The 25,872-nt window shown below is 51.2% G+C and overlaps 1 protein-coding gene across 2 annotated transcripts in view; it reads right to left on the reverse strand.

The window, feature by feature from the left end:
- Positions 1-25,872, reverse strand: part of GRIK4 (glutamate ionotropic receptor kainate type subunit 4) — a 388,102-nt gene that overhangs the window by 62,743 nt on the left and 299,487 nt on the right. For both annotated transcript variants that reach the window (XM_072953873.1, XM_072953874.1), the window contains 2 exons: positions 12,377-12,484; positions 6,209-6,412 (listed from right to left, as the gene is read on the reverse strand). In XM_072953873.1, coding sequence (XP_072809974.1) covers positions 6,209-6,412; positions 12,377-12,484 — 312 coding nt within the window. The remainder of the gene's footprint in view (positions 1-6,208; positions 6,413-12,376; positions 12,485-25,872) is intronic.

A 25,872-nucleotide genomic window follows, 5' to 3' on the forward strand; every position in this document is an offset into this window, starting at 1 on the left:
GTTTCCTCGCCTGCAACATTTGGTGACTGTGAGGACTAAATGAGTTAATACAGTCAAGTGCTTAAAACAGTGCCTGGCCCACAGGAAACACTTACTAAATGTCAACTATTGTTATCCTCATTTTAATCAATGCTATGAATATAGTGCATAGCACACTGTACAGGAACTCTTGGCTCACCTGTCTCTTTGAGTAGAACCTGAACTCCTTACCAGCAACTCCTCACATCCAAGCAGTGCCTGCCAGAGAGTGGGCACTTTGGTGAAGCAAAGAACGAGTGAATGAATGAATTGCTCAATCATCATTGGAGCCCATCTCTGCCTATTTGAGTAAATGCAGAGACCAGGCTTCAAGGGGAAGATGCAGCCCTCCCTGAGCCTGGCTGTCACGTGGCGAGGGTTGAACACTCTTTTAGCCCCTGGATCGGTATCTCGATTTTGAAGAGAATTCTGTGACTTATTTGCAGTTAAAATAGTCTCTGGCATCAAGGTGAAAAAGAATCCCAGAGGACTAATTCTTTTTTTTTTTTTTAGTTCAGCAAAATGTCTCTGGACACCTTTCCCAGTGGATCAAGGCCACAGACAGCCCATCCCACCAGGTCTCTGGCAAATTCTCTCCATAATCCTTTCTCCCAGGGGCCCAGAAGGGGAAATGGAATGAGACATTTCAGCTTCATTTATACTTAATTCATCAAAATGTCATTGGTAAGAGCTATTTGATGTCCAAAGCTTATGAGCCTTGAATCTAAGCCCTCCAAAGCTCTTTTCTCTTTGAACCCAAATGAGCCGTTCTGCCAACCTGGCGGTAAATGCCAACAGGGTACTTGGTTGCAAGCCTGGATGCTTGAGAGGGGCTCTCTCTCTTCCTTTCTCTTCCTTTACTCTCTCCCAAGCTGGGCCCCAAGGATGTGAAGTGCAGTTTCTCCCCTTCCCGGATACCAGTCCTAAGGGCTTAGCCGACAAGGATGCCTCACACGCTGGGTGACAGTAGAAGGGGTCAGAGAGGCCGTCTGTCCAGGGGCCCCACTTTACAGACGAAGCGCGATCCCTTTATGGGCCAGAGGCAGACTTGGGTACCAAGTTCCGGGCATCCAGCAAATCCTCTGCCAATTGCTGCTGGAGGGAGGCGAAGCTGTAATTGAGCAGGAAGAGGTCATGTGCTGTCAGGGATGGGGACTCAGGTGCCCAGGTTTAACCCCACCTCTGCCACTCACTGGCTGTGGGACTCTGGGCAAACCAACCCATACTTCTAAGCCTCGGGTTGCTCTCCTATAAAATGAGGATGATGATATCAAGCCCACAGAGGCGCTGTGGAGGATGAGCCGCCAAAGCTGCGAAAGCAGCTTCAGACGTGAAATCGGTGCACAAGTGCAGTGGTGACTAGGACAGCACCCAGGGCAGACAGACACTCCCCTGGCTGCAGTGGCTCCCAGTTGTCCACTGTGGGAAGAAGTCCTGGTGTCTTGGCCAGGACTCCAAAGCCCTTCATGCACGTGCCATTTCCCACCCTCTGTTCTGTCTCCTGTTACTGTCACTCCCACCACAACATTTCTCCTGCCATGTGACTGTCCCTGCCTCTCCCTAATCCTAAGAGATGTTCTCAACTCCCAGCAGCCGCTTCCATGAGTGATTTCACTTCCAACAACAGCCAGCCTCTCAGCAGCACACACCCTTCTAGCTACCACCCTTTATCTTGCTTTCCCACAAGAGCCAAGCTTCTTTAAAGAGTCTTCCACAACACTTCAGCCACTGCAATCTGATTTCAATCCAGACACCCACTGAAACCACTTTTGCCAATGGACGTCCTTCTGTCCTTCCTTTCCAGAGGTGAGAAACTTCTTTGCCTACTCTTAGCATCCTTCACAGGCTCTCCCGCCCCATCTCCCTCTGGAACATGTGGTTTTCTCCTGAGGGACTCTTTTTCTACTCATGGCTTCAGTGACCGTCCACAGTTCACCGTCCACTCCAGTACCTATAACTTCACCTGCTGAGCCCGCTCTGCCCAACCCTCTGGTCACCCTCTCTACCTGCATGTCCGAAAGGCTTTTCAAAGTTACCATTTCCAAAGCTGAAATCATCTCCCCTCTCTCCTCCCAGATCTGTTTTTCTCCTGAATTTTCCACCTCAATGACTGGCACCACCGGTCGCCCAGATGTCCACGTCAGAGACCTGGACATCATCCTACTCTTGTCTCCCTCCCTCGTGGTCCAAGCCCATTTGGTCCCTGAGTCCTGATGACTTAACTATTAAATAGTTTCAGTAGCTTATAAGACAGCATATATACTATGACCCCATTTTTCAAAAGGAACTTGTGTAAAGCATATATTCATTGAGAAACCAGAAGGCATGTTAACAAAACGTTCACCAGAGGCATTACTGGATGGTAGAATTACAAGTCATTTTTCACTTTTTAAAACCAATATATATTTTAAAGATTGTCTACCTCTGTACAAAAGAAAAACTGCCATCTTTAAAGACAGCCTTTGAATGTGTACCCCCTCGGCTGGCCTGGCCCGCTAGGTCTGCCTCTTCCTGATCCTTCATGTGGCTTCATCTCACTCCTTGCTCTCTGTTCCTCTAGCCTCCAGCCCCGAGGCTTCCTCAGGCTACTGAGATGCAAGAAGAGGTGGGACTTCCTGGTGACCAGGTGTGCGCTGGCTCACCCACCTCAGGCCAGGCTGCAGGCAGGGAGATGGGTCACCAGCTCACATCCACTCACTGGACCAGCACGCCCCGTGCGGCTTGCATGACAGTGCCATCACTCTAGCCTTGGGATCTGACTTTTCAGAAGGTGGCCAGAGGGTTCTGATGCACACCCCAGAAGCACGGGGCAGGGGACACCTACGAAATGAATTTCAGCCAATGAGAGAGGGGACTCAGCAGATCAATTTTCTTCCTTCCTGCTGCGGGCTGTTTGCTGAGGCAGTGATTTCCCAGGCCTCTCTGAAGGCTGAACGGCCGGCTGCACTTGGTGCAAAGCAACATCCAGCACAGTGAGACTCCCCCTCATCCGTGCTCCTCCTCCTCGCCTGCCATACACCCCTTTCCACCTCTTCCCCTGCCTTGGACTTGCACTCCCTGAGTTAGCACGAAAGCTTTTGCCTTGGGCTCTGTCTTCTAGGGAGCCCTGGTCCAAGGCAACTTTCAGACCTCCTGTATGTCAAACACTCTGTATGTGTATGCATGCGGGTGTATTATTTTAAATCCTTACAAAAATTCTTTCTAGATAAACCCTGAAGCCTTAGGGAATGGGGTGGAAAGGATCAAATAACTTGCCCAAGAACACACAGCTAGTAAGTGGATGAACTGAAGCTTCAGCTGAGGTCCAACGTCAACATGCGTGCTCTCAGACCATAAGTGCTGAAGTCAGACAGACCAGGCTTAAATGCTGGCTCAAAACTTACCAGCTGTGTGATCTCTGGCAGGTTACTTAACCTCCCTGAGCCTGCATATCCTCATCTGTATAAGTGACAGATTTAGCTGCGGTGACCTCTGAGGTCTCTTCCAGTTGGGACATTGAGCAGCCCCAAGGCTCTGTTGTTACAACCTCTGAACTGTTCCCATGCAGCTTGGGGAAGGGGGCACACAGGAGGGGTCAGGCCTTAGGACTGTCGTGATCCTAGGGGAGCAACTGGGCAGACATATCAAAGTGTGGAGCCTGGGGCAGGGCGGGGCCAGGGTCACCCACTCCTGCCCAAGATCACCCCCCTCCCGTGGCATTCAGACGGCCTTCTGGCTGAAACACTCTTTTCATTCTTTAGATATCAGCTCACACATCATTTCCCAAGGGAAGCCTTCTCTCCCCTGCCCCCTTGCCTCTCAAGTCTGGACCCCTCCCCTCCAGGTGCCCTCTCATAGCTCCTCCCACCCCCACCCCCCCGTACTTGAGACAGTGCCTTAATAACATACTACTGTGGTCATTCACTGTACCTGTCTCTCATTAGTAAGATTCCTAAGGGTAGTGAGCATGTTTGTTCTGTCCCTCACTGCATCTCCATTGTCTAGAATAGTGGAAAGCGTTTAATACAAACGTATTGAATGAATGGGTTAATTAATTAATTAATTAATACTTGGCAGCCAAGTCTCGATGAGATCAATGCAGCAGGGTTTGGGTTTGAAGGCTGATCTGGGGTGGGAGTTTTAAGATCCCAGTCTGATCGCCCGAGTCATTCCGTATGTGGCTGCATGTCCTCGAGTCCCAGATTCCTCTCCTCTTCCTACCAGTCCATGTCACAGCTCATCAGGGGACTGATGAGGGAATGGCTGTGCGCTGACTCCGACATCCCTGAAGTCACCCTACCAGTCTCCAGGCAGCCCAAGGGGCTGAAGAAATGGGCTCAAGGTGACTGAGTACCTTGCTAAGAGGGGGGAGAAAAGGCCTGGCATTTCCGCTCGCTGGGCTTTAACCACCGGGCTGCATCTCTGCTGGGGAATCCAGACAAGAAGGCTGCTTCGGGAGGGGGCTGGGACTTACAGAAAAGCAGCGCACCCTTTTCTGGAGCGCGGGCTTTGTCAGGAGTCGGGCTCAAGTATCAGACAGTAGCAGCCTTCCCCCTTCCCGAGCCCTGCCCCTGTGACGGGCTCCCAGGGCCTCCTGGGGCTTCTTTGATTGTCTGCAAGCCTCTCCCTGTGAGGAAGGTCTCACCCCGAACCAGCTCATCCTGGACTCTAGGAACCGGGCAGCTCACAGTCTGGCTGAGCAAGTCTGCTTTTGACCCCACTGGGTCGCTGCAAATGCTGTCAGGCAAACTCTTAACCACCTTCTCACCTCAGCTCTTAAGTACTTTTTCCATGCTCTTGTCTATAAGGAACATTTCATGATGCGTTGCCTAGGATTGCTTATTTAATAGCCCGACTAACATTTTTACCCTTGAAGACAAGGATTTTTAAAATGTATCTTTTATCGCAAGTTTGGTACATATAAAGGGTTAAGATCATATTAATTCGATAGAAAAAGGAAAGGGAGAGAAGAGGGGAGGAAAGAAAAAAGCGTGCAAGGGAGGGAGGATAAAACGAAGGAGAGGAGAAGGGTCTGGAATCATGTGGACCTTTCTTGGTGATCTCTGAGCCCAGCTGCGGTGGGAAGCACATGGTCTCTGGAGTTAGACACATCGGGCTCAAATCCCAGCCGGGTCTCACGCTAAACGGACGGCTTCAGACAAGGCATTCAAGGCCGCCGAGTCCAGGCGGTGCATTTGTAAAATGCGGATCACAACTTGCTGAAAGGTACGTTCCAAGAGGACGAGAGACAGTGTATAAAGCAGCCTGCAGGTTGGCACTGGCCGGGAGGCTGCAGGGGCTCCTTCTGCACTTGGAAAGCACACTGGAGGGACCGACTGGTTCAAGGTCGCACTAAGAACCTAGGTCTGTGCTCTCTGCACTGGGCACCCATTCACCTGTCCCGACCAGAAAAACTTGGTTGTGGAAATATGGGCAGTGAATTAGCAACAATTTAATTAATTTTTACAGACGTTGATAGTGTGTACCAAGAAAACAAGAGCTCCCCACCCCGGGAAGAACTTTCTGTAGCCTCGCTCTAACCTGACAGTGACTGACATTCTAAGATGCTCACCTGCATTTTAATCCAGGCTCCACACTCACCCTGAAAATCTACAGCCTGCCAAAGTGCACCTTGGCCCCGGGTCTGGAAAAGCACATTAACAATAGCAGAAAATAACACAAGAAGTAACAAAATCACCGTGACTGTGACCAACACCTCTGACAGCTGATCTCTCTTCCCCCGTGATTTAACCATGTCACCTTGACGGCACCTCTCAAGGGTCAAAGTCAACCGACATGGGCACGTTCTACTCTCCCAGAGCCTGTCCAAGCTCTGCCAGGGGTTCTGATGACCAACGAAATCAGAACAAACCAGTAGCACCTGGATTACAGAGGTGCCAAGGATGCAAGCCAGACTCTCTAAGCCGCGCTCATTGGTCCAAGCCTCCATTACCTGTTGCAAGCGCTGGACTGGGACTGGGAGAGCCACAGGGCAGGGGTCATGCTGGTTGTATTCACCGATATATACCTCCAGTGCCTGGCTCAGTGCCAGCTCCAGAGAGATTTGTGCAACGAATAAACAAATAAATGGAAAATGCGTGAATGTTTAACCGAATACACGGCAGGTTCATGAGCATACAGCCCAGCCCTATGTCCCTCCGTCTCCCTCCCCAGCCCAACCCCAAATCCAAATCACCTGCGCTTTCCTTACCCGAGCGATCAGCTCCCCGACCATTCCCGTCCAGGTGCCGTTGGCCTCGGGCACGCCGTACACACCGTCCCCAACCAGGCGGATCTTGTAGTTGAACCGGAGGATCTCCGCCAGCTCCTTGAGCATGTCCACACAGAAGCCTTCGTAGCGGTCATTGCCTTCCATCTCCTGGTGGTTCCCCTTCAGCATTAAATACGGGTTTTCCTGCAGCAAAACTGGGCAGCTGTCATTCTCATCTTAGCCCTGATGTCTCAGCCACGCATGATGAGGGGGCCGGGGACACAGGGGGAGGGAAGTGGCCTGGTGAATGGGCTGCTTTGTAGGCGGCAATTAGCTCCCCTCCCCTTCTCTTACCAGAAATCCACAACGGTCCCACCACACAGCAGGTCCAGTTACAGCCGCTCTATCTTGTTTAAGGTCATCATTTGACCCCAGCCCCCATTTTATTCCTTCCTTATTTTTCTCTTCCTTTTGTTCATTCCACACAGACCTATTGCTGGGCATTACGAGATACAAGGATGCTGACAACAGAGCAGGCTAGGTTCTCACAGGGACTGAACAATGCATCGCAAAGCAGAACAAGTCCAGCCATGAGTGTTGGGAGGAGGGATGGGTCTCCAGTGAAATGTCCAGGGAAGGTTCCACGGGGGAGGCGGGACCGAAGCTGGGTTCCGGAGGATGACGGAGCACTGACAGGTGGAAGTCATGTGAATGGAGGGCATCACAGGCAGGGTCAAGGGCAGAGTCCTCAGTGAGAAGGAACACGGCCCGTCCAGTGGCTAATGGATTGCCCTTGAGTAGGAGTCTGGGTTGTGCGGAGGGGTGCGAGGACACATGTAGAAAGATGACTTCGGGTCTGCATGGGCCTTGGATGCCAGGACGACGTAACTGTACATGATACCTACACAGGAGGGGAGCACTGAAGGTTTTAAAGACTTAAGGATGTGAGTGAAGACTATTAAGTGGTAAGATAGACAAGGTCTGGGAGTGAGGACAGACCCTCTCCTTGTATGAGATGCAGAGTCCTGGGCCGCGGTCCGGCTCAGGTGGATTGCAGAGAGCTGGAGAGGGTCAGGCTTGATGCCAGGCTGGGTGTGGGCACAGAAGGCAGGGTACCAGACCCTCGGAGCCTGAGCAGACGACTGAAGATGGTGTCATCATGGCTATGGATGGCTTGGAAAGGGAGAGGTTTTGGAACATGTTGAATTTGAGGTGCTGGGGGGCAATCCAGGAGGGAACATCCGACTGAATGTTGAAAACGCGGAGCGAGGGCAAGGCTGGGTGGGGCAGAGATCGGGGGGCCTCTGTGTGGAGGTGGGCGCAGACGCTGCAGGATACGGGAGGCCCCCGACGGGGAAGCACTAAGGAAGCACAGCAGAAGGATGAGACCAGTCTTCGAGAGTGGGGAGAGGAAGACAAAGCAGAAGCTGCCAGAAAAGCTGAAAATCAGGGAAACATGGTCAAGGAGGAAGGGGTGTCCTGCAGGGGAATGCAGGCTTCCCACACAGGGAGAAGCAGGGCTGGGAACCCGTGACTGGGTCACAGGTCACCGGAGACCTTCGAAGGCGGATTCGGGGTGGGGGCGGGGGAGAGGGCGGGACAGCCCTGCAGGGACTGGCAGTGAACGAGAGGTGCACGAGTGAGTGTGGATTTTTGAGAAGTTAGCAGACAAAGGAAGCAGGTCGCTGCTCCACCCCACTGCTACTGGTCACATCTGTCTCCAAACTTCAGCTCCCCATCTGCAAAGAACAAGGCTGGAGGACCCCCAGGGTCCACCATCCCTTGATGGATGATTCCCTAAACTGAAGGGCAGCTCAAGGGCAGCAGGGAACAGGTAAGGTGGTGACGGTGGTGTCTTGGGATGGGAGGGACTGGACTATATGTGTAGATAGAGGACAGGGAGGGAGGAATCCCTTGAAAGGGAGAGATGAGAGAAGGACAAAGGGGAGGTGCTAGTCGGCACAGCCAGGGCCCAGGAGAGGCAGGGTCCAGGTGAGCGTGAGGCTGGGAAGGGGGCCTGGGGCAAATTTACGGTGGAGAGCACGGATGTGGGCATAGAGAGGAGGTGAGGAGGCCAGAGGTGGGGGAACCATGCCAGCCAGCCCCCGAGTTGTGTCGGGGGCAGGCAGGAGGGAAGGCTTGGTGCGTGGGAAGGCTTGCTCGGGGGTGGGGGCGGAGTGAGCAGAGGTGAGCACAGGGCCTGTCGGCTGAGTCAGGAGGCTGAATGCAGGTGGACAGCTGGGAGCAGGGGCTGCAAGACAGCTGGACTTGGGGACCGGCAGGAGGTGAGACGGCTGAGCATCATGGTGGCGTCGATTCTAGAAGCTAAGAGAGGAAGTGCTGAAATGCTGGTTTGCTGAGCACAGGCTGGAGGGGGCTTGTGGGTGGGCGAAGGTGGAGAGCCAGCAGACCTGAGGTCACGAAGGGAGGAAGAGGGACAGCGGTCTTGTGGGAGTGATGAAGTGGAAGAGGGGAAGGTCGGAGGTTCGGCGTCAGGAAGAGGGGGGTCCGAGTTGAAGGTGATGTGGTTCTGGTTCACGATCAAGTGCACTGTCGTGTCAGTGCGATGGGACCAGGCTTCCTGCTCTCCTTACACACTGTCTTCCACTCAAGGGCTTCTCTCTGCCCTTCTTCTGCCTAACCTAACTCATCTCTGTCCTCGGGGTCCCACTGCCTCCTCTAATGCTGACCCATTTCTCAGAACTCCTCCTGCACTCACTCCAGGGCCTCAAACACTCATCCTCCATCCTCCTCTTGTGCCTGCTCCCAGGTAGAACGTACATGGGGCCCGGGACCCACTCCTCCCTTTCTCTGGTGCCCCCGCCTGGCTCCCGCATTCAGCACTTGTGGATTGTATGAGTGAAAAGTGCTGAACTGGCCCCTCGGACCGGGCTGGGCTGGGGGTTTCCATGTCTGGGCTGGAAGGCCACGTCCCAGGGTATCTTTAACCATCCCAAGGAGTGTCACAAAATCCTTCTCCCCAGGCACTCTCTACTCAGGTTAATTTAAAATTCACCAACTTATTTAGAGTAAATAAACCCAAGGCCAGTGTTGGAGGGAGGAGCGTGTGGGAAAGGTTGGGGCTCACTGGCATCTTGGAAAGTGTGGGGGCTAATTCTGTGTATTTGCTGGTATTCACCAATAAATCCTTCCCAAGTCCCAACTGTACCCTGACGGGAGCAGAAACAACAGGGATGTGTGCTGAGTTTTAAGGGATAAATCAGACAGGATTACCATTTCCCAAGGATATATCCCACAAATGGTCACCAAGGATTAAATTGAGGTAATCATTCCTGGTAAGAATTACTGACGTGTACCAGCCATCTAAGACACATGCACGAGAGAAGGTTCTTGTCTGAACTGTGCTTGCTGTGTTATTAAACGTCACCAGACACAAAAGTGTCCTTCCCCACCCTCTTGAGCACATGTGTGCATGCACACATAACACATAGGGTCAGAGTCTAGGAACACACACATTTCCCAGTCTAGGAACACAACCCTGTGGTCTCAGTATCACTGTGGGTCGATGTCAAAGCACAGAGCCTGGTCCAATTCCAGACCCAGAAGGGCAGGAAGTACACCCCAGCAATGTCCCCATCTCCCTCTCTCAAACTCTTGCTGGCTTATGAGGAATTCCTTCATTCAAATTCTAGTAATCAAGCTCTTACTTTGTGTTAGGCACCCTGATCTTTCAGGAGCCCTCACTCTGGAAGGGGAGGTAGAGCTATAAATGACAATCTCTCATACGAGAAATGTCACAACAGAGGAGTGTACGAAATGCTAGAGACAGAGAGAGGGCAGGAGGCAACTAGGGAAGACTTCACGGAACAGGTGACATCTGAGCAGAGCTCTGAAGGGTGCAGAAGTATTTCCAGTTGGAAACAGGAATTAGGGGAGAGGGTATTCTGTGCAGAGGGAACAGCATGTACAGAGGCAGGGAACAGCATGTACAGAGTCAGGGAACAGCATGAGACGGTGAGGAGGTGCTGGGCCATCCAGTATGCACAGAGAGGAAGCAGGAACAGCGGGCTAGGCCTGATGATTAGGGGTTTATCTTCCAAGTTCAGGGCGGGTGGGCCCTGGGCAGCACCGAAGGGCTGTAGGTAAGGAAATGACAGGACATTCTGCTTTCAGAAGGACCGCGCTGCCAGAGAGGGGGATAGGGAGGTACAGACCAAGCAAGTGAGAAGCCTTGAGGGGCCCTTTGAGGCCTTGAGGCCTTCGAGGAGGCCACACCGCAGCTCTGGTGAAGAGGTGGTTGGGCCCAAGTTAGGCCAGGAGCTTAAAGATGGACAGCAGGGGACAGACTCAGAATGGCTTTCAGTGCCAGAGAGGACAGTGGGAGGAAGGGTCCAGTCGTCACGCTGTGTGCTGTCCCCTCGGCCAGGACTGCAGCTCACCATGGCCCCAGCTCAGCCAGGCTCTCCTAGATCTCAGCTGGTATGGCGTCACCAGCCCCTTTGAATCTTGCTGACATGCTCACACTGGTTCAGATGAGAGATGGCTGGAGCAGAGATGGGGAGTGACGAACGCCCTGGGAGTGGGGCCGCCCTCCCCATCCTTGGCTCAGACTTCTCCCTCTGCCTGGAATGTTCCTTCACAGACAGCCGCTTGGCTGTCATCTGCTCAGATCTGCCCTTCTCAGTGGGGCTGGCACTCCCCCTCGCCTTCCCCAGATCTGCCTATTCCGGAACACTTAAAACAGTGCGCAGCACACAATAGGGTCCCCCTTCCCCACAATATCCACTGAAGGAGTGATAGAACATATTCAGGGACCCCCTGTCTCATACCAAGCAAATGAAGGGAAAATAGACGAGCCTGGCATTCAAGTTCCTGTGCACTTTGGACCCAAGCCACTCTCCTGGCTTCATGTCTTTCCCCTCTACCAATGCCCATTTCCCGGAAACCGGCGCTCCTCGGCACTTCCTGAGTGCCTGACGACGCTCTCCCTCATTCACCTCTGCCTCCCCATATCTCCCTGTCTTTGGTGGCCCATCCTCCACGTCCCTCTTCTCTGAAGGCTTCGCTGACCTCCTGGATGGGACGGGACTGTTCTTCCCTTCAATGCCCACTGGGCTACGCGTGCGCCTCCTTCCTGGCTTTCGTGCCCCTTGGCTTACAGTAGGTCAGTAATTCTGGTCCCAGGCTCCTGGGCCCTGGGGGTTCGTGGGGGTAGTGATGGTGGTCCCTGACCTCTTTTCATTATCTGGAAAGCCTGAAACGGTCACATTTCTAGACTTGCACAGTTAGCAATGATAAGGCTGAACCGGCCAACTGAAAAGTCAAATCTCTGTTTGGGGCTGGAATTCTATCAGCGTGGCCACTCTGGTCATCTCCTGCTGATAAGATGCTGGGCCAGGCAGGCAAATATGGTTTCGATCTGTTAAAAGGAAGTTGGGGGAGGGGGACAAACTATTCCTTAGCAAATTACAGCAAACTATATATTATTGCTTAATAGATGTAGTTGGTTTAATTGACAAATCTTTTAAAATATGAGATCTTCAGGTGTGGGGAGGAAGAAGACCTTGGCCATGAATGTACTTGACTCGTGCCATCTGCTAAGTTACAGCCTCTTCGAGGACAGAGACTGAGTCTTCCTCATCTTGGTGACTCCAGGGATGAGCAGGAAGGAAGCCCCAGTGCCTGGCGCACAGGCGGAAGGGCTTGCTAATTGTCAAAGAGAATTGAATCAGATAAAAAAGGCAGATGGGCCCTTGCTCTAGAGATTGAGAACAGTCTTTTGATCATCTGGCCATGAAAACCCACCGAAATTCAGGTGTCCACTGGCAGGGGTGGGGGCAGAGGGAGGAATTTGTACATGAAGGTACCAGCAAAGTAGGCTGTTGTGAAGAGCTGGGGCCACCCCGGTGGACTTCTCCCACCTGAGTCATAAGGTGCCCTTCCCTTGGCCACGCACAGCTGCCCCGGGAAGAGGCATCCACCAGCTGTGGGGTTTCTCCACCCCACCCCTCTTCCCCAGCTCTTTGGAACTCATCAGATATTTCCATATGAAATAGCAACTTGAGTTTAATTACACTGTCATAAATTGGCCTCGGGGTTGTGATTAGCCCTCCACCTTCTGTTCACTGGGAGGCTGTGAGCACTGAGGGATGGAGGGGGAACCCTGGGGAGCGGCAGCTGGGAGGCCCTGGGGGGGCCCCTGCTTACCAGGATGGTGGTGACGACCAGGGTGGTGTTGAAGAGACTGTCGGAGATGTTGGAGGCGTAGAGGCGGCTGTCCATGCTGAGGCCATCCGCCACGTGCCACTGGCCAATCTGAGAAGACCAAGGAGAGAGTCTGGGAAGGGGTGGGGGAAGGAGGCGGCTGGGGAGCTGGGCTGCTGAGGTCCTGCAGGCCGCCAGGCTTGGGGCAGCCGAGAGGCCAGTCCCCTGAATCCGGCTGGGCCGCATGGAAACCAGAGAAGGACGGATGATGCGGTGTGTGGAGCAGAGCGGCTGGGCTTGGGCAGGGTTCTTGTGACGTAGGGCAGGGTGGGCAGTCAGGGAAGGGTGGGGAGACCTGAGGGGACGGGAAGACTTAAGAGACGAGGAAGAGGGAAATGGAGAAAGAAAACAGGAACGGGCTGCAGTCCGGGGACGTGCTCTCACGTGGAGGGGACGGGAGCACGTGCACCTGCGCCATCTTGAGGCAGGACTGAGCCGCGCAGCCCTTCTGCTCCAGGCCGCCCTCGGTCACCCTCACCGTCTCCGTAAGAGTCAGAACGGCTACGAGAGAGAACGGCATACACGAGACTCCTTGACGAAAGTTTGCCGAATGATTCAGTGCGTGGATGAACAGAGGGGGAAGGAAGCCCCAGGTCCTAGTCCTGGTGGGTCCCCTTGCTGGCTGCGAGAACTTAGGCCAATTACTTGAATCTTTCCAAGTCTCAGTTTCCCCAGCTGTTTTCCCCAGTGTTTGCCCTGCCTCCTTCTCAGAGCCAACTGACATCACAGATGTGCCAGTTTGATGTTACATTATTCAGCTAGACCCAGGCACATGGATCTCGACTGCATAACCCCGGAAGGGTTACTGAACCTCTCTGAACATGTTTCCTCATCTGTAAAATGGGAATAACAGAAACTTCATTGTGAGGATGTAGTTAAGCTGAGACTCAAGAATAAATGCTCTTTTCCTTTCTCTGTTCTATCATCTTATCTTCTAGGGGGAAAAAATCCACAACTTACTCAGTTCCCCATTCTAGAAAGTCACCTAAATCGAAACTCAACATCATCGGGTTTTTAGATGGTTTGTTTTCCCAGTGGAACCCTTTTTATAACTACACATACGTGTGTGCAATACCAATATATTTCTGTTAGCTGGAGCCCCTGGCAAATCTTTCTGGGGCTGAGTGTTGGAGGTGGGCAGCCAGGAGAGACGGCTGACAGCTGGCTGGAAACTCAATGAAATGCACACACCCGCCTCTGCCAGGCATCTCCGGGCACCAGCAGCAGCTTCCCTGGAAAACCCTCACAAGTTCCCAGGATGCCATGTGGCTCTACCCACCAGGGCTGGGCTCTGGGCTCTTTTTGTGGAAGGTCCAACCACAATGGAGCCATGTCTCACCTCTGGCCCCCACATCCCCACCCCAGGGCCAGAGGATTGAGAGTCCTGGGGAGCAGTAACCATCTCCCCGACGTCATGGTCCAGAGTTTGAGGGGGAGGGGGCCAAGCTGGACCCCTCCAGCTCCAGGCAAGAGCTTGATCGTCTCTGAAAGTGAGCCTTTCATCTGCCAGCAGGGAGATAATCAAAACCTCCTCTCTGAGCCTCAGCGAGCACGCCACCTGGAGGGGGCTGGGCAGCTTTCTCCACTTCTGGGACAGCAGAAGAATGATGTACACACTCCCGTTCATTTTCATTTACAAGCAGTGTCTCCTGCATAGCCACCTGGGAAGCCCCATGTGACAGACAAAGGGACAGACACCAAGATTAAAGAGCTCACTCAGCTTGTCTGAGGCCACCTCCCATCAGCTGAGACGCCTGGAGCTCTAACCCCTGTGCCCTGAGCACCGGTTGAGTCTTCTTAAGGAAGCCTCTGTGGCCATCCTGCCTGGCTCTCCAGTGTCCTACTGCACGTTGTGTTTACTTATCTGTCTCCCCCACCAGCCTGCGAGGGGCTGACCTACTCATGCTCACACCTGAGCATGAGGGGCCGGTACCCGGAGGCAGGGGAAGCCATCATCTCCTATCAGCTGACTGCTGCTGTGGGTGAGACGTGGGCAGGAGGCAGGGGAGCCCCCTCGGGCTCTGGGAGTGCCTGCTGTCTCTCAGAGGGACTAGCCAGGTCAAGGTATTGCCTGAGCTTCCCCTCCTCCCCTCTCTCTGCAGGGAAGAGGGGTGGGGAGCATGAGGGGCGAGCTGCTAGGGGAACTGAAAGGGCAACAAGAGGCACGGGACACCCGGTGTGGAGATGTGTTCCATCATCTCTGACTTCTCCCACCACCCCTGGGGAGCAGTGATGGCGTTTTTACATTACTCATGAGGAAACTGAGGCTCAGAGGTTCAACGGCTTGCCCAAGGTGGTACACAGGCTGGAACCCAGAGCTGTCTGACTCCTGAATCCAAGATCTTTCCCGTCTCTGCTGCTATCCCTTGAAGGGCGGATGGCCATGCCCTCCACATAAGCAGGCCTGGCCCAACCAGAGAAAGGCTGCAAGGGACCTCAGCCCCCCAGCAAGAATCCCGCACACAGCTCTTTACTCCTGAACCCTTACATCCACAAAGCCAGGTGAAATGAGGCTATTTCCCTGTCTCTGAAGCGGCTAGAACTGGCTCCTGGTGGTCTCCAAGGATGGGAAGGGCTGGTTTTGGACAGAGGACGTAAAGAACAATTGGGCCAGATGTTAGCATCTGGATATTTGGGACAGGACTGGACTTCTTAGAGTCCTGCCCCCCTAAACACGCACTTCACACTGACAGGGCCAGCAAGACCTCATTCCTTCCCCCCAAATTTCCCACCCTGTTCTCGAGGGACCCAATCCTCACTAATCGCCTGCCTCAGCCCCAGACTCCCTGGCTGACCCAAACCACAAGACAGGTTCCCACAAAAGCCGAGGATAGAAATGATTTACCCAGAGCCAGATCCAACAGCCTGAGCAATGTCCCCCACCCACCTCCCACCTCTGGAGACATGGCAAGGAGACTAATTAGTCCCCAGGCTCTAGTCAGGAAATGATTCTCCCACCCACCATCCCATTAGCCCCAAGAAATTAATAAACTCATCAGATCCAACAAAGCAGCTTGGCAGCTATTACTCAGTGCAATCTAATTGCAGAAAGGCAGTGGGAGGGAGAGCGAGAGACAGAGCCAGGTGCCCTGGGATCCAGGCTGATTGCCCCACCCAGCGGGCACCTTCCAGGCCACACACATGCCAGGGGCAGGCAGGATACATAGCTCTCATCACTGACAATCTGCGGCTCTGCCTGCAGCCAAATTCCCTTGCTCCACCCCGCTGACACCTGCCCCCAAACCTCCTGCAGGAACAGCTGTTTTGTAAGCCTTTTCCACATGCCCACATGTGCAGGCTTGATTATGCTTCAAATAATGTCCTTCTGGGGCCCTCTCTTGGCACTTCCTGTCTCTCCCATGGGCTCTGCCTTTCCACCAGTTTCGAGACCCCAGGGGCTGCAGTGAAAGGAGGAGAGGGCGTGCATGTGGACACCACCACTGCTAGCCTACACAGCACCTTAATGCAGGTAAAGGCTCCCCCTGGGCTGATGTGGCCCTGCGGGCGCACAGCCGGGCATGTGGATGCTCCACTTGCCAGTGAGCATCACGGTCCGCATCACAGACACAGTCACCCCACAGCTGGAAGACCTGAGTTTTACTTGCTTCTCTGTTTATGAGCTGTGTGACCCTGAGTCACAATCCCTCTGAGCCTCAGTTTCCCCATCTACAAAATGGGGATTAAAATAGCCATGATTCCCTCATAAGGTTCTTAAGGAGATTAAGTCAGATGGTATAGGTGCAGAGAACCAGGCAAGCATTCACGGAATTTGTCATGCCATCATCTGAGACAGAAGGTGGGATCGCTTCCGTGCCCCACACTTGGCACTGCAGACGTTATTAGACTAGACCTGAGTCTCAAGGTTTTGGTTCCTGGACCAGCAACGTCAGCACCAGAAATGCAAATTCCCAGGCCCAGGCTGACTGCACCCGACACCCCAGGTGCAGAGGCCCACAGCACGAATTCCAGGGGTTCTGATGCAGCCTGGATTAGAGCAGCGCGAAGAGCGGCTCTGACCACAAACACGGGGACAGGGAGGGGCAGGCGTGCAGGAGTGGACAGTGGCTGAAGGCCCAAAGGGCTCTCTGGGAAAAAAGGCCCTGACTCGTTTGATTTGCCAATTTCTGCAGTATAAACACTCCCAACCATGGCTGATGTCAAGCTGCCAGCATGTCACAGGACATCGCGTTGGGAAGAGAAGTGCACGATGGGATCTCGCTAGCCGGGGTGCCACCGGATTGCATACGAATCTCACGGCCACCCTACTTTATTAGTAAGGAAAGGAAAGTCCACATAAGGTAATAATTTACCCAAGTCACAGAGCTGGTAGGTAGGAAAAAAAACCGGATTCAAAACAAGGTCAATGTGCTGCGTAATTGAGATCATGATGTGGAAAACAAATGTGGATCACACTCCTGAGTCCTTGCTCTTAGAAAGCAACTGATGAAAGAAGTCTTTTGTCAAATGTGAAAATTCAGGCCAACATAACTGACAGGGGATGCGTCTGCACATGCACAGAAAGTATCCTTTATCCAACATCCCCAAAGGACACAGAATACATACGAATTAAAAATAATCTTACTCCTTTAAGCACTAACACATAGGGGATTTAATTATTTATTTGAAAGTAGTATTTCCCAAAATTCTTTCATAGGAAATTAAACTTTCTGCTGTCCCCCTACGCAGAGGGGACACCTTTACCTTCATACAGTGTCACCACCACGAAGCCAGTTACTACACTGTCTGCTCACTGGTTATTGAAACGTGGCGTCTTCTTCCGCTCATTTCTGTGCTTTCATAAGTTACTTTGTCTACTTTTCATAGTGTTTCTTTTCTCACTGTGGACTGTCACTTTCGACTGCTCTCACGACAGCTGTGTCGAAGAGCCCTTGTCCTTCCAGCAGCTGTGTTGGGAGCCCTGGGTGAGTCACCGGGAGATGGAGGTTGAAAGAATTACTGGAAGGAAAGCACAGATAAGGCCTGATGGGCCGAGGGGGTTTAGTGAACAGGCTCTGTGACACTGATGTGGGCAACCCGTGGTCCCTCAGAGGGGCAACTGCTGTACCACTGAACGAGTGTCAGAGACTTGCGTTTGGTCTGCTGAGTGACCCTGCGTCAGCGTAAGCAAGCTGGTCACTCCCTCAGCAACACACCGTGAGCAATGCTTGCCCAGGGGTCCTGACCACAGGCGTCCTCTGCTGCTTCCTGAAAGAGCTGGTTGTGGGTCACCTGCAGTCTGGAGACTCGCATTAGCATCCAACACCTCGTCCATAGGGCTGGGTGATGCTGAGCAAGTCAGTTAATGTTCCCGAGCCTCACCCTTCCCTGGCCTCCACCCTAGTCCAAATTCCCACTGAACCTGCCTGGACTAGGATCCTAGGACCTCTCCTGGTTCTGTTCTCCAGACAACAGCAACCAGCTGCCTCTAAAAAGCTCAAATATGATCACACCAACCCCTGGTGAAAACTCTTCAATTCTTTTCCCACTTCGGTTGAAGGACAGAGACCAAAATCCTTAACACAGTCCACCAGGCCCAGCGAGGCCCGGCCGCGGGCCTCTCCCCATGTTCATCTCACAGCCCAGCTTCTCCAGCTTTATCTGTGCTCCGGTCACAACTACGTGTTCCAGTGCAGCAAGCTCCTTCCTGCCCGGGTCTCTGTGCGCGCCATTTCCTGTCTGGAAGTCTCCTTGCTGCACGGCCCCCTGACCCCCAGCCCTATTTCAGCTAGTTCAGGGGTTGGCAAACCACGGACTGTGGGCTCCATCCGGCCCGCTGCCTGTTGCAGGAAATAGTTTTATTGGAACACAGCCACGCCCGTTCACTGATGTGCTGTCTGACTGCGTTCATCTACAACAGGAAAGCTGCGAAGTCTAAATGTTTACTCTCTGGGCTTGTTTTGTAGAAGTTTTCCAGGGGGGAGGGTATAGCTCAAGTGGTAGAGTGCGTGCTTAGCATGCACGAGGTCCACGGTTCAATCCCCAGCACCCCTTCTAAAAATAACTAATAAAATCTAATTACCTTCCCCCTGCAAATAATAATAATAATAATAATAATAATAATAATAATAATAATAATAATAATAATAATAAAGAAGTTTTCTAAACCCTGGTCCAGTTTATGCGTATCCCTCAGTCCTCAGTTTAAAAATCACTACCTCCGGGACCTCCCCTTTAACTCCCAAAGTCAAACTTCTTCCCGAGCCACATTCTCTTCCTTTAAAACATCTGTCTCTGGCTGTCATTCTACATTCACTAATGAGACCACTGCTCAGCGCTTGTCTTTCTCCCTGTGCGCTGACGGAGAGCCCTCCGTGGCCGCCTGAGCTGGGCGGTCCAGCCCAGAGCAGCCACACGCCTCCTGCTCCCCTTGGAATCACTCAGGGTTGTCATTCTGCTTTGTTCTCTCCCAACCAGGTAGAAAGGGACTCATTTTGAAAGGCCTGAGGGATTTTCTCACATCTGTACCTGCCTCCGTGGGTAGGCACACGGCTCTATAACATTTAATATTTTATGTGCGTTGAGATGGTCTCTGCACTCAGTGCTACCAGGATCCAGCTTGCAGACAGGCTGACATAACTCCAAGGCCCGGCAAGTCCTTCTGCTCCAGAATCAAGACTTCACGAACACTTACTGATCACCTCTGCAGGCTGGGCACTTAGTCACACGGTTTGTTTACATAAATTTCCCTGATTCTGCATAATAATCCTCTCCGTACTCCCACCTCAGAAATGCAGGCACTTCGGACAGCAGTAAAAATGCTTAATGCAGGCACGTCATACAAATTTTTGTTGAATGATGAATGAATAAATAAAACTGAAACTCAGAGATGTCAAGCAGCTAGCTGAGAATTACAGTTAATAGGGGATGAAACTGGAATTTGAACTCACATTCTATTTGCTACTATACCATCTGGTCGGGTCAGGGCAGGTACAAGCCATCCCGACCTTAAGACCTGGGCCTTCCATATACCTCCCTGATCACTGTGAACCTGTTCTTCGGTGAATATAGCCCTGAAGGGTGTCAGCTACAAGAGTCCCCAAGAATGAGCCTGGTCAAGGCAAATGGTAGTTTCTTAGGGGCTTAGCACAGAGGGAGGGAGCCAGAAGACACACATTTTCTTAACTCCTTTGCGTAAGCTGTGTGACCTTGAGCAAGTCACTTAACCTCTCTGAATCTTTCTATCCGAAAAATAGAAATAAATGAGTCTGCCTGTCCATTGTACAGCATTGCTATTGATAATCAACCGAGTTAGTGTGTATGATGGCTTTTGATGAGCCATAATAAACCATGGGAACCTAAGATAATAGCACTATCGTCCATCTGGTGGACATGCAGCTGACCGGAAGTCAAGTTCCACCCTGACATTTGCATGTGGCCTTGGGAAGCCAGTTTTGCTACCTATAAGATAAGGGTGGTTAGTCTTTCTTCCCTTCTCCTCTTGTTGGGCTGATATGAGGCGATCACAGATCAAAAGTTTAAAGGCCTACATCAAAAACAATACAATAATGCCATTTGCAGCAACATGGATGGACCTGGAGATCCTCACTCTAAGTGAAGTAAGCCAGAAAGAGAAAGAAAAATACCATATGATATCACTTATTTGTGGAATATTTTTAAAAAGACAGCCATGAACTTATTTACAAAACAGAAACAGACCCACAGACGTAGAAAACCAACTCATGGTTACCAAAGGGGAAAAAGAGTGGGAAGGGATAAATTGGGAGTTCGAGATTTGCAAATGCTAACTACTGTATGTAGGACCGACAAATAACACGTTTCTTCTGTATAGCACAGGGAGCTATGTTCAATCTTTTAGTAACCTATAGTGAAAAAGAATATGAAAAGGAATATACGTATGTATATGTATGACTGAAAAATTATGCTGTACACCAGAAACTGACACAACATTGTAAACTGACTGTATTTCAATTAAAAAAATGGAAAAAAAAAGCTTATTAGCCTACAACAAAATGCAAGCTTTTTATTCCAGATCCTTGTTCTCTAGGGCCATCCAAAGTTGGACGAGCCATAACCAATGACTCACGTTTTTTAACCTCAGGAGCAGGATTCAAAGTTAAAGTTCTCATTCGGAAGAATACCCACAATAATGTCCTAGTGTCTCCGCGAGTGCACAGAGCTCGTTTCAATCTATAGGCAGGAAAAACGACAGTCTGGTGTGAATCAGAATCACGGGGGCTGGAGACCCCAGGAATTGAGACTGAGCACAGTTTAGAGTCTCTGTAGTACGGGTCTGTGCCTTGATGCACGACCAGGGAAAGGGTTTGTAATGTAAGCCTCCACAGTGAACCCCTGGCATGAAGGAACAAAATGTTAACTGAATTTAAATCCAGTGTCTCCAGTCGTAGAAGTTGAGTTCAAATGGGAGACTGGGTTGTGAGGAACGGCTGGTGCCTGAGGGGCTGATCTGGGGAACAAACGGAGATGTTGATGTTGGCTGAAGACCCCATTCTTTCAGCCAAAATATTCTTCTAGCACAAAATATGTGCTTACATGCAGAATACTGTGAAAACTCGGGTTCAAAGGACAACAGTGGCAAATGCCAAAGGTAAGAGATCAGAAACTAAGCCCAGGGAAAGCCGCGGGGACGCCATATCGAATGAGCTTTCCCTGGGCTTCAACCTTCAGCTGAGCTGGTCTAAGGCACTGTTTGGTTCAGCTGTGGCTGCTCCCCATTAGTGGGTTACGAAATCAATTTAGTAGGTCAAGACCTGCATTCTGAAAATGAAATATGTGTCTAGAATAGATCGGAGTGCAATCCACAGAGCGGGGGCAACTATTGTTTCATAAGCTTTGGTTTCAATTATGTGTAGGTGGGTGTTAAGGTGCCGCCTGGATTGCAACCTAAATGCAAGTCATGCTCAAAAAGGATGAACGTGCCTGGCGCCGGGCATCTGGACACCTTACCTGTTCACTGCTCTATAACCAGCCCCTCGCAGAGTACCTGGGACACGGCTGATGCTCCGTAAATGTATTTTTGGCATCAATGAACTCCTATCCCAGTCACTTGTAACTAAATGACTAACTACAAGAAAACCATACAAGCAGATCCTTTTGAACATTTACTGTGTGCTAAATACTGGACTAAATGCTTTACATTTGTCGTCTAATTTAATCTTCCCAGCCACACTGTAAGGGTGGTACAGCTGTCATCCCTGTTTCGCAGATTAGAAAACTGAGGCTCCAAGAGGTGAGGTTTCTTTGCCCAAAGTTCCATAGTTGATTCAGATTCAAACCTAGGCAGGTCCACTCTGCGGCACTGCCCCCAAGATATTAATTTTCCTGGGCTGTGGATATGCAGTTAAACATCTGGTAAACATTTGAACTGTTATTCCTCATCCGTTGGTATTTGCCGTAAGCCTTCCCGCCTGAGAGTCCCCGTCCCTGAGGTCAGTCTCTGCTTTCCTTTGTCTTTGACTCTGACTTACGTATTTAGATGAGGACATTTAAATAAAGCCTGCAGAAGGGGACAGTGGGGTACAGTGGAAAAAGAAAAGCGTCAGGAATTCTGACTTCCTGACTGGCTCTGGTCTCAAATCCCGCCCGTGACCATCAGGCTGGGAGCTCTTGTTTGGGCTCATACACTCCCCTTCACTTGGGGATGCCCAGCCATCCATCGCCTTTGGCCTGAATGTCACCTCCTTGGGGATGCCTTTCCCAGCCCTTGACTCAGTGCATCACCGTCATAGGGACACACCCATAACGCCCTGAGTTTCTCCTTTGTAGCACTCAACATGCAATCGTTTAGATAATTATCTATTTCATGCAATTATTTAGATAATTATTTGTTTCAAGTCCATTTCCCCCACTAGAAAATAGATTCCCTGACTGATGAGACTCTGTCTTACTCCTCATGTATCCCTAATGCCTTGCGTGGAATCAATGCTTAGTAAATATTTGACAATTGCATTAATAAATTCCCCTTTGTCATTCCCGCTCCCAGGACAGTGCCTGGCCCAGGATGGGTAATCGATAAGCATCTGTTGAATTGAATTATGAAATTCCTTTGGGCGAGTCCCTTCTTTTTCATCTTCAGTTATTTTACCTACAGAAGAAGGATCTCATCTAGCCCCTTCCAGCTCCAACATGAATTCCTGAAGACGCCAGGTGGATTTATAATGGGGTATAGTTCTTCAAAGAGTTTTGGGGCAAAGCCAGGGAGAGACAGGCCTGAGAGGGACGACACAAAGAGGACTCGGGAGGAGATGGGAGGAGGGCACCAGAAGCTCAGCTGCCCAGGCATGAAGGTGAAACAGATGGCCACCTACGAGAGGGGTACCGGGAAGGGCCCTCTCCCACCTGTGAGGGGACAGCTCTCTCTGAGCCCCGTGGCTGATACCTGGCGTCCCTCCATGAAAGAGCCTAGTCTGAGAGCAAAGACGCTCAGTTTGGTTAACACGGAAATAAATCTCAAAGTGTTACACATTATTATTCAATGCAACCGGTATTTACTGAGCACCCATTCAGTAGCAGGTATGATGCAAGGGAAGAGAGTGTTCCTCTGCTCAGACCACGCCTGGAATATTGCACCCTGTTCCAGGCAGCACTCCTCAGGTGGAGCACAGACTACCTGGAGTGTGTGCTAAATATACGGACCAGGAAGGTAAAGAGACTGAAACCACATGCTAGAAGGAAAAGTTAAAGGCAGTCATGGGAAGGATGAAATACACGTGTGAACCCAAGAACCAGAACTAAGGACCAAAGGAGAAAGAAAGAATTCCACCCAATAGATAAACATTCTAACAACGCAAACTTTCTGTGATGGAATATGCTGTCCCTAGAGGTAGTGAGTCTCCCGACGCTGGAGGCATTTAAGCACAGACGCTACTTCATGAGAACACATTTGCAAGAATCTCAGCATTTGATCAGAGGACCTTTACTAATCCTTTCACTACACTAATCCCAAGAGTGTAGGATCTCGATTCTACTTCTACGTCAGGGGAATCAGGAGGAAGGTCAGGGTATCGAGGGGGTAGATGAGGTCCTTGGACAGTGTGAGAAAACAAGAGAGCAGAGGTGTGGGTTAACGAGTGCGGAGACGAAAGGCCACTGTGGGAGAACTTCAGCCATTCATTAGGTTTGCTCATTCCTGGTCTTCTCTCCTGGCTGAGCTCGTTACAGTGCATTCTCATTATTCATGGTAGTTAATGTTCTACACAGTAGCCACAAACACTGAATTAGGGGAGATTGAACCGTTGCTCCTAAGGGAAAAACGGCTGGGTTCCTAAGAGCCTCTGGTCACAGTATTTTCATCAACCAATCAACACATAACTTTGTTTTATGTGTGTTTCCGCTGATAGACATCTTATTTAATATATGCTACTGATTCATTAATTTTGAACAAATGCACTCTAAGTCATGCCTGAATGTTTTTCTAACACCTGTATTTTCTTTGTAAGGCACACCCCAGTTTCCTGCACTTAGGAACACTAGACAGCACTTCAGCAACTAAGTGTGGGGGGGTCATCTTAACAGCGAAATCGCCAAGAAAAAGCACAAAAATGTGAAAAAAGACATGACACTGAAGAGATCGTGAAAAGGATACTTGTTTACAACACGAGCCTAAAGAACAAGGCAGAGCCTCCCCTCGTTTGATCTCAGCTGGGAACATGCCCGGCGACCCACTCAAATTTTTCACTGCTCTGTGCATGTCTGCAAAGCGCGCCATGAGTACTGAATTGGGGTCAGAAATGGATTTTAGAGAGTAGACCAGCTGGCAAACATGGAATCTGCAAGTAATAAGGATCAGTGGTACTTGTCTGCACTTGAATGCTTGGCTCTTGCCCAGATGTGCCCAGACTTCCATTCCGTAGCCCCAACCTCTGGGATGTGAAGTGGAATTTGGTCAAGCCCTCACCACTCCTCCTGCCAAAGAGAACAAACCGACAGTGGTGGCTCTTTCCAGGGACTCTGGGGAAACATAAATATTGTCTAGGGCAGGAGCAGAGCTCGCTTCACTCCACTCGGCGCTGGCTAAATACACCAATCCCCGGTGACGCTGTCAGGGATCTAACAGACTCTCCAGCTAGCTTAGGGTATTAGGAGTTAAATTTCCCTGAGCAGGGCAGGGAAATTTCTTGGACAGAAGTCCAGATTTTGATCATTTCTTTCACCTACATCTCAACTTCCTCTTTTTCTTGTGCGGTCAAAAGATCTCCCAGACGCTCTTCTAAACATTTTGGAAGGTAATCAAACTAGCATGGGGTGAGTGCACGGCAGAGTCTGTAAACAGGAAGACTCAGCTGCTCAGCCCTCTCTCACCTCCAGAAGATGGAAGGTATTTCAAATTAGCTGCTGAGGAGAGAATTTATCAGAGAGCTCAGGCGTGCTCGAGAATTTTCATCTTACAGGAAAATTACTGCCAACGAACGAGACACAGTCAGGGCATGGAGAGTGCCCGGCTTCATTTGTTAAGCTCACTGGGTGCAGAAGTATCTTGGGGAAGCAGTCGTACTAATAAAACACAACTTTGAGCTCTAAGCAGCAGACGCCAATTGAACTAGTGATTCTAACAAAGCATCTGGGCTGAAGGAAGTTGTTCGCTGCCCATCCAGCAGGTGTCAGTGGAATGCTGGGGGGCAGGGGGAAGGTGCATCACTGGGCTTCTAGGGATGGACTGAGGATGGCCCTTCGCTGCTCCTAGATGGATGTAGGCTGCAGGTGGGACGTTGTGTGTGGCTGGGCCTCCCTGTGCTCTGGAAGGATGGGGAGCTTTTAGTTGGGGGTATCAGCAGCTCCACTATGGGCAGTGCCACTGTGGACTCTCCCAGGAGTACAGCCACGACTTCTGGTTTTCACCTTCACCCAGAGCCACTGCAAAGAGGAACTGGGATACTGCCACGTTAGGGATGGAGGAAAGAGAAGGAGAGGTGGGGGAGGGCTGTGGGGAAACCCATCCTGAAGCAGGAAGGGGCCAGCTGGCAGAATTTATTCTCAGCGAGCATGGCTGGCATGGGCTGGCCCCTCATCCCTCTCGCGGGGCTCTGGAGTTCCAGCAGGAGTGACGTGAGCATATGGCTCAGTCCTGCTTCGTCTTTCTCTCCGCCCTGAACCAGGCGAGAAGCGAGCTTCCAGGAAATACCGCATGCAAAGATAGAGAATTATATGGACAGACATCTCCACCAGAGACAACAGAACTAAAATTTGCACAACAGAGTAGAATCCTCAAGGCACAGCTATAAAAAATATTTCATTTTGTTCTCACAATAATTTGATGATGCACATAAAGCAGATATTATTATGACCATCATCTCTGTTTTACTGAGGAAGCAGAGTGGCGGAATGCTGGGACTCAGCCTGAGTCTTTCCACATCCCCATGGTGCCTGCCCCTGCCACAGCTCCCTCTCACCTCCCTGGGTTTTCCCCTCCCCCTGGCCTGCCTGCCTTCGCTCCTCCACACCTCTGGCCTGGGGCCTGCCCC

The sequence above is a fragment of the Vicugna pacos genome, chromosome 33, assembly GCF_048564905.1.
Source record: "Vicugna pacos chromosome 33, VicPac4, whole genome shotgun sequence".
Lineage (NCBI taxonomy): Eukaryota > Metazoa > Chordata > Mammalia > Artiodactyla > Camelidae > Vicugna > Vicugna pacos.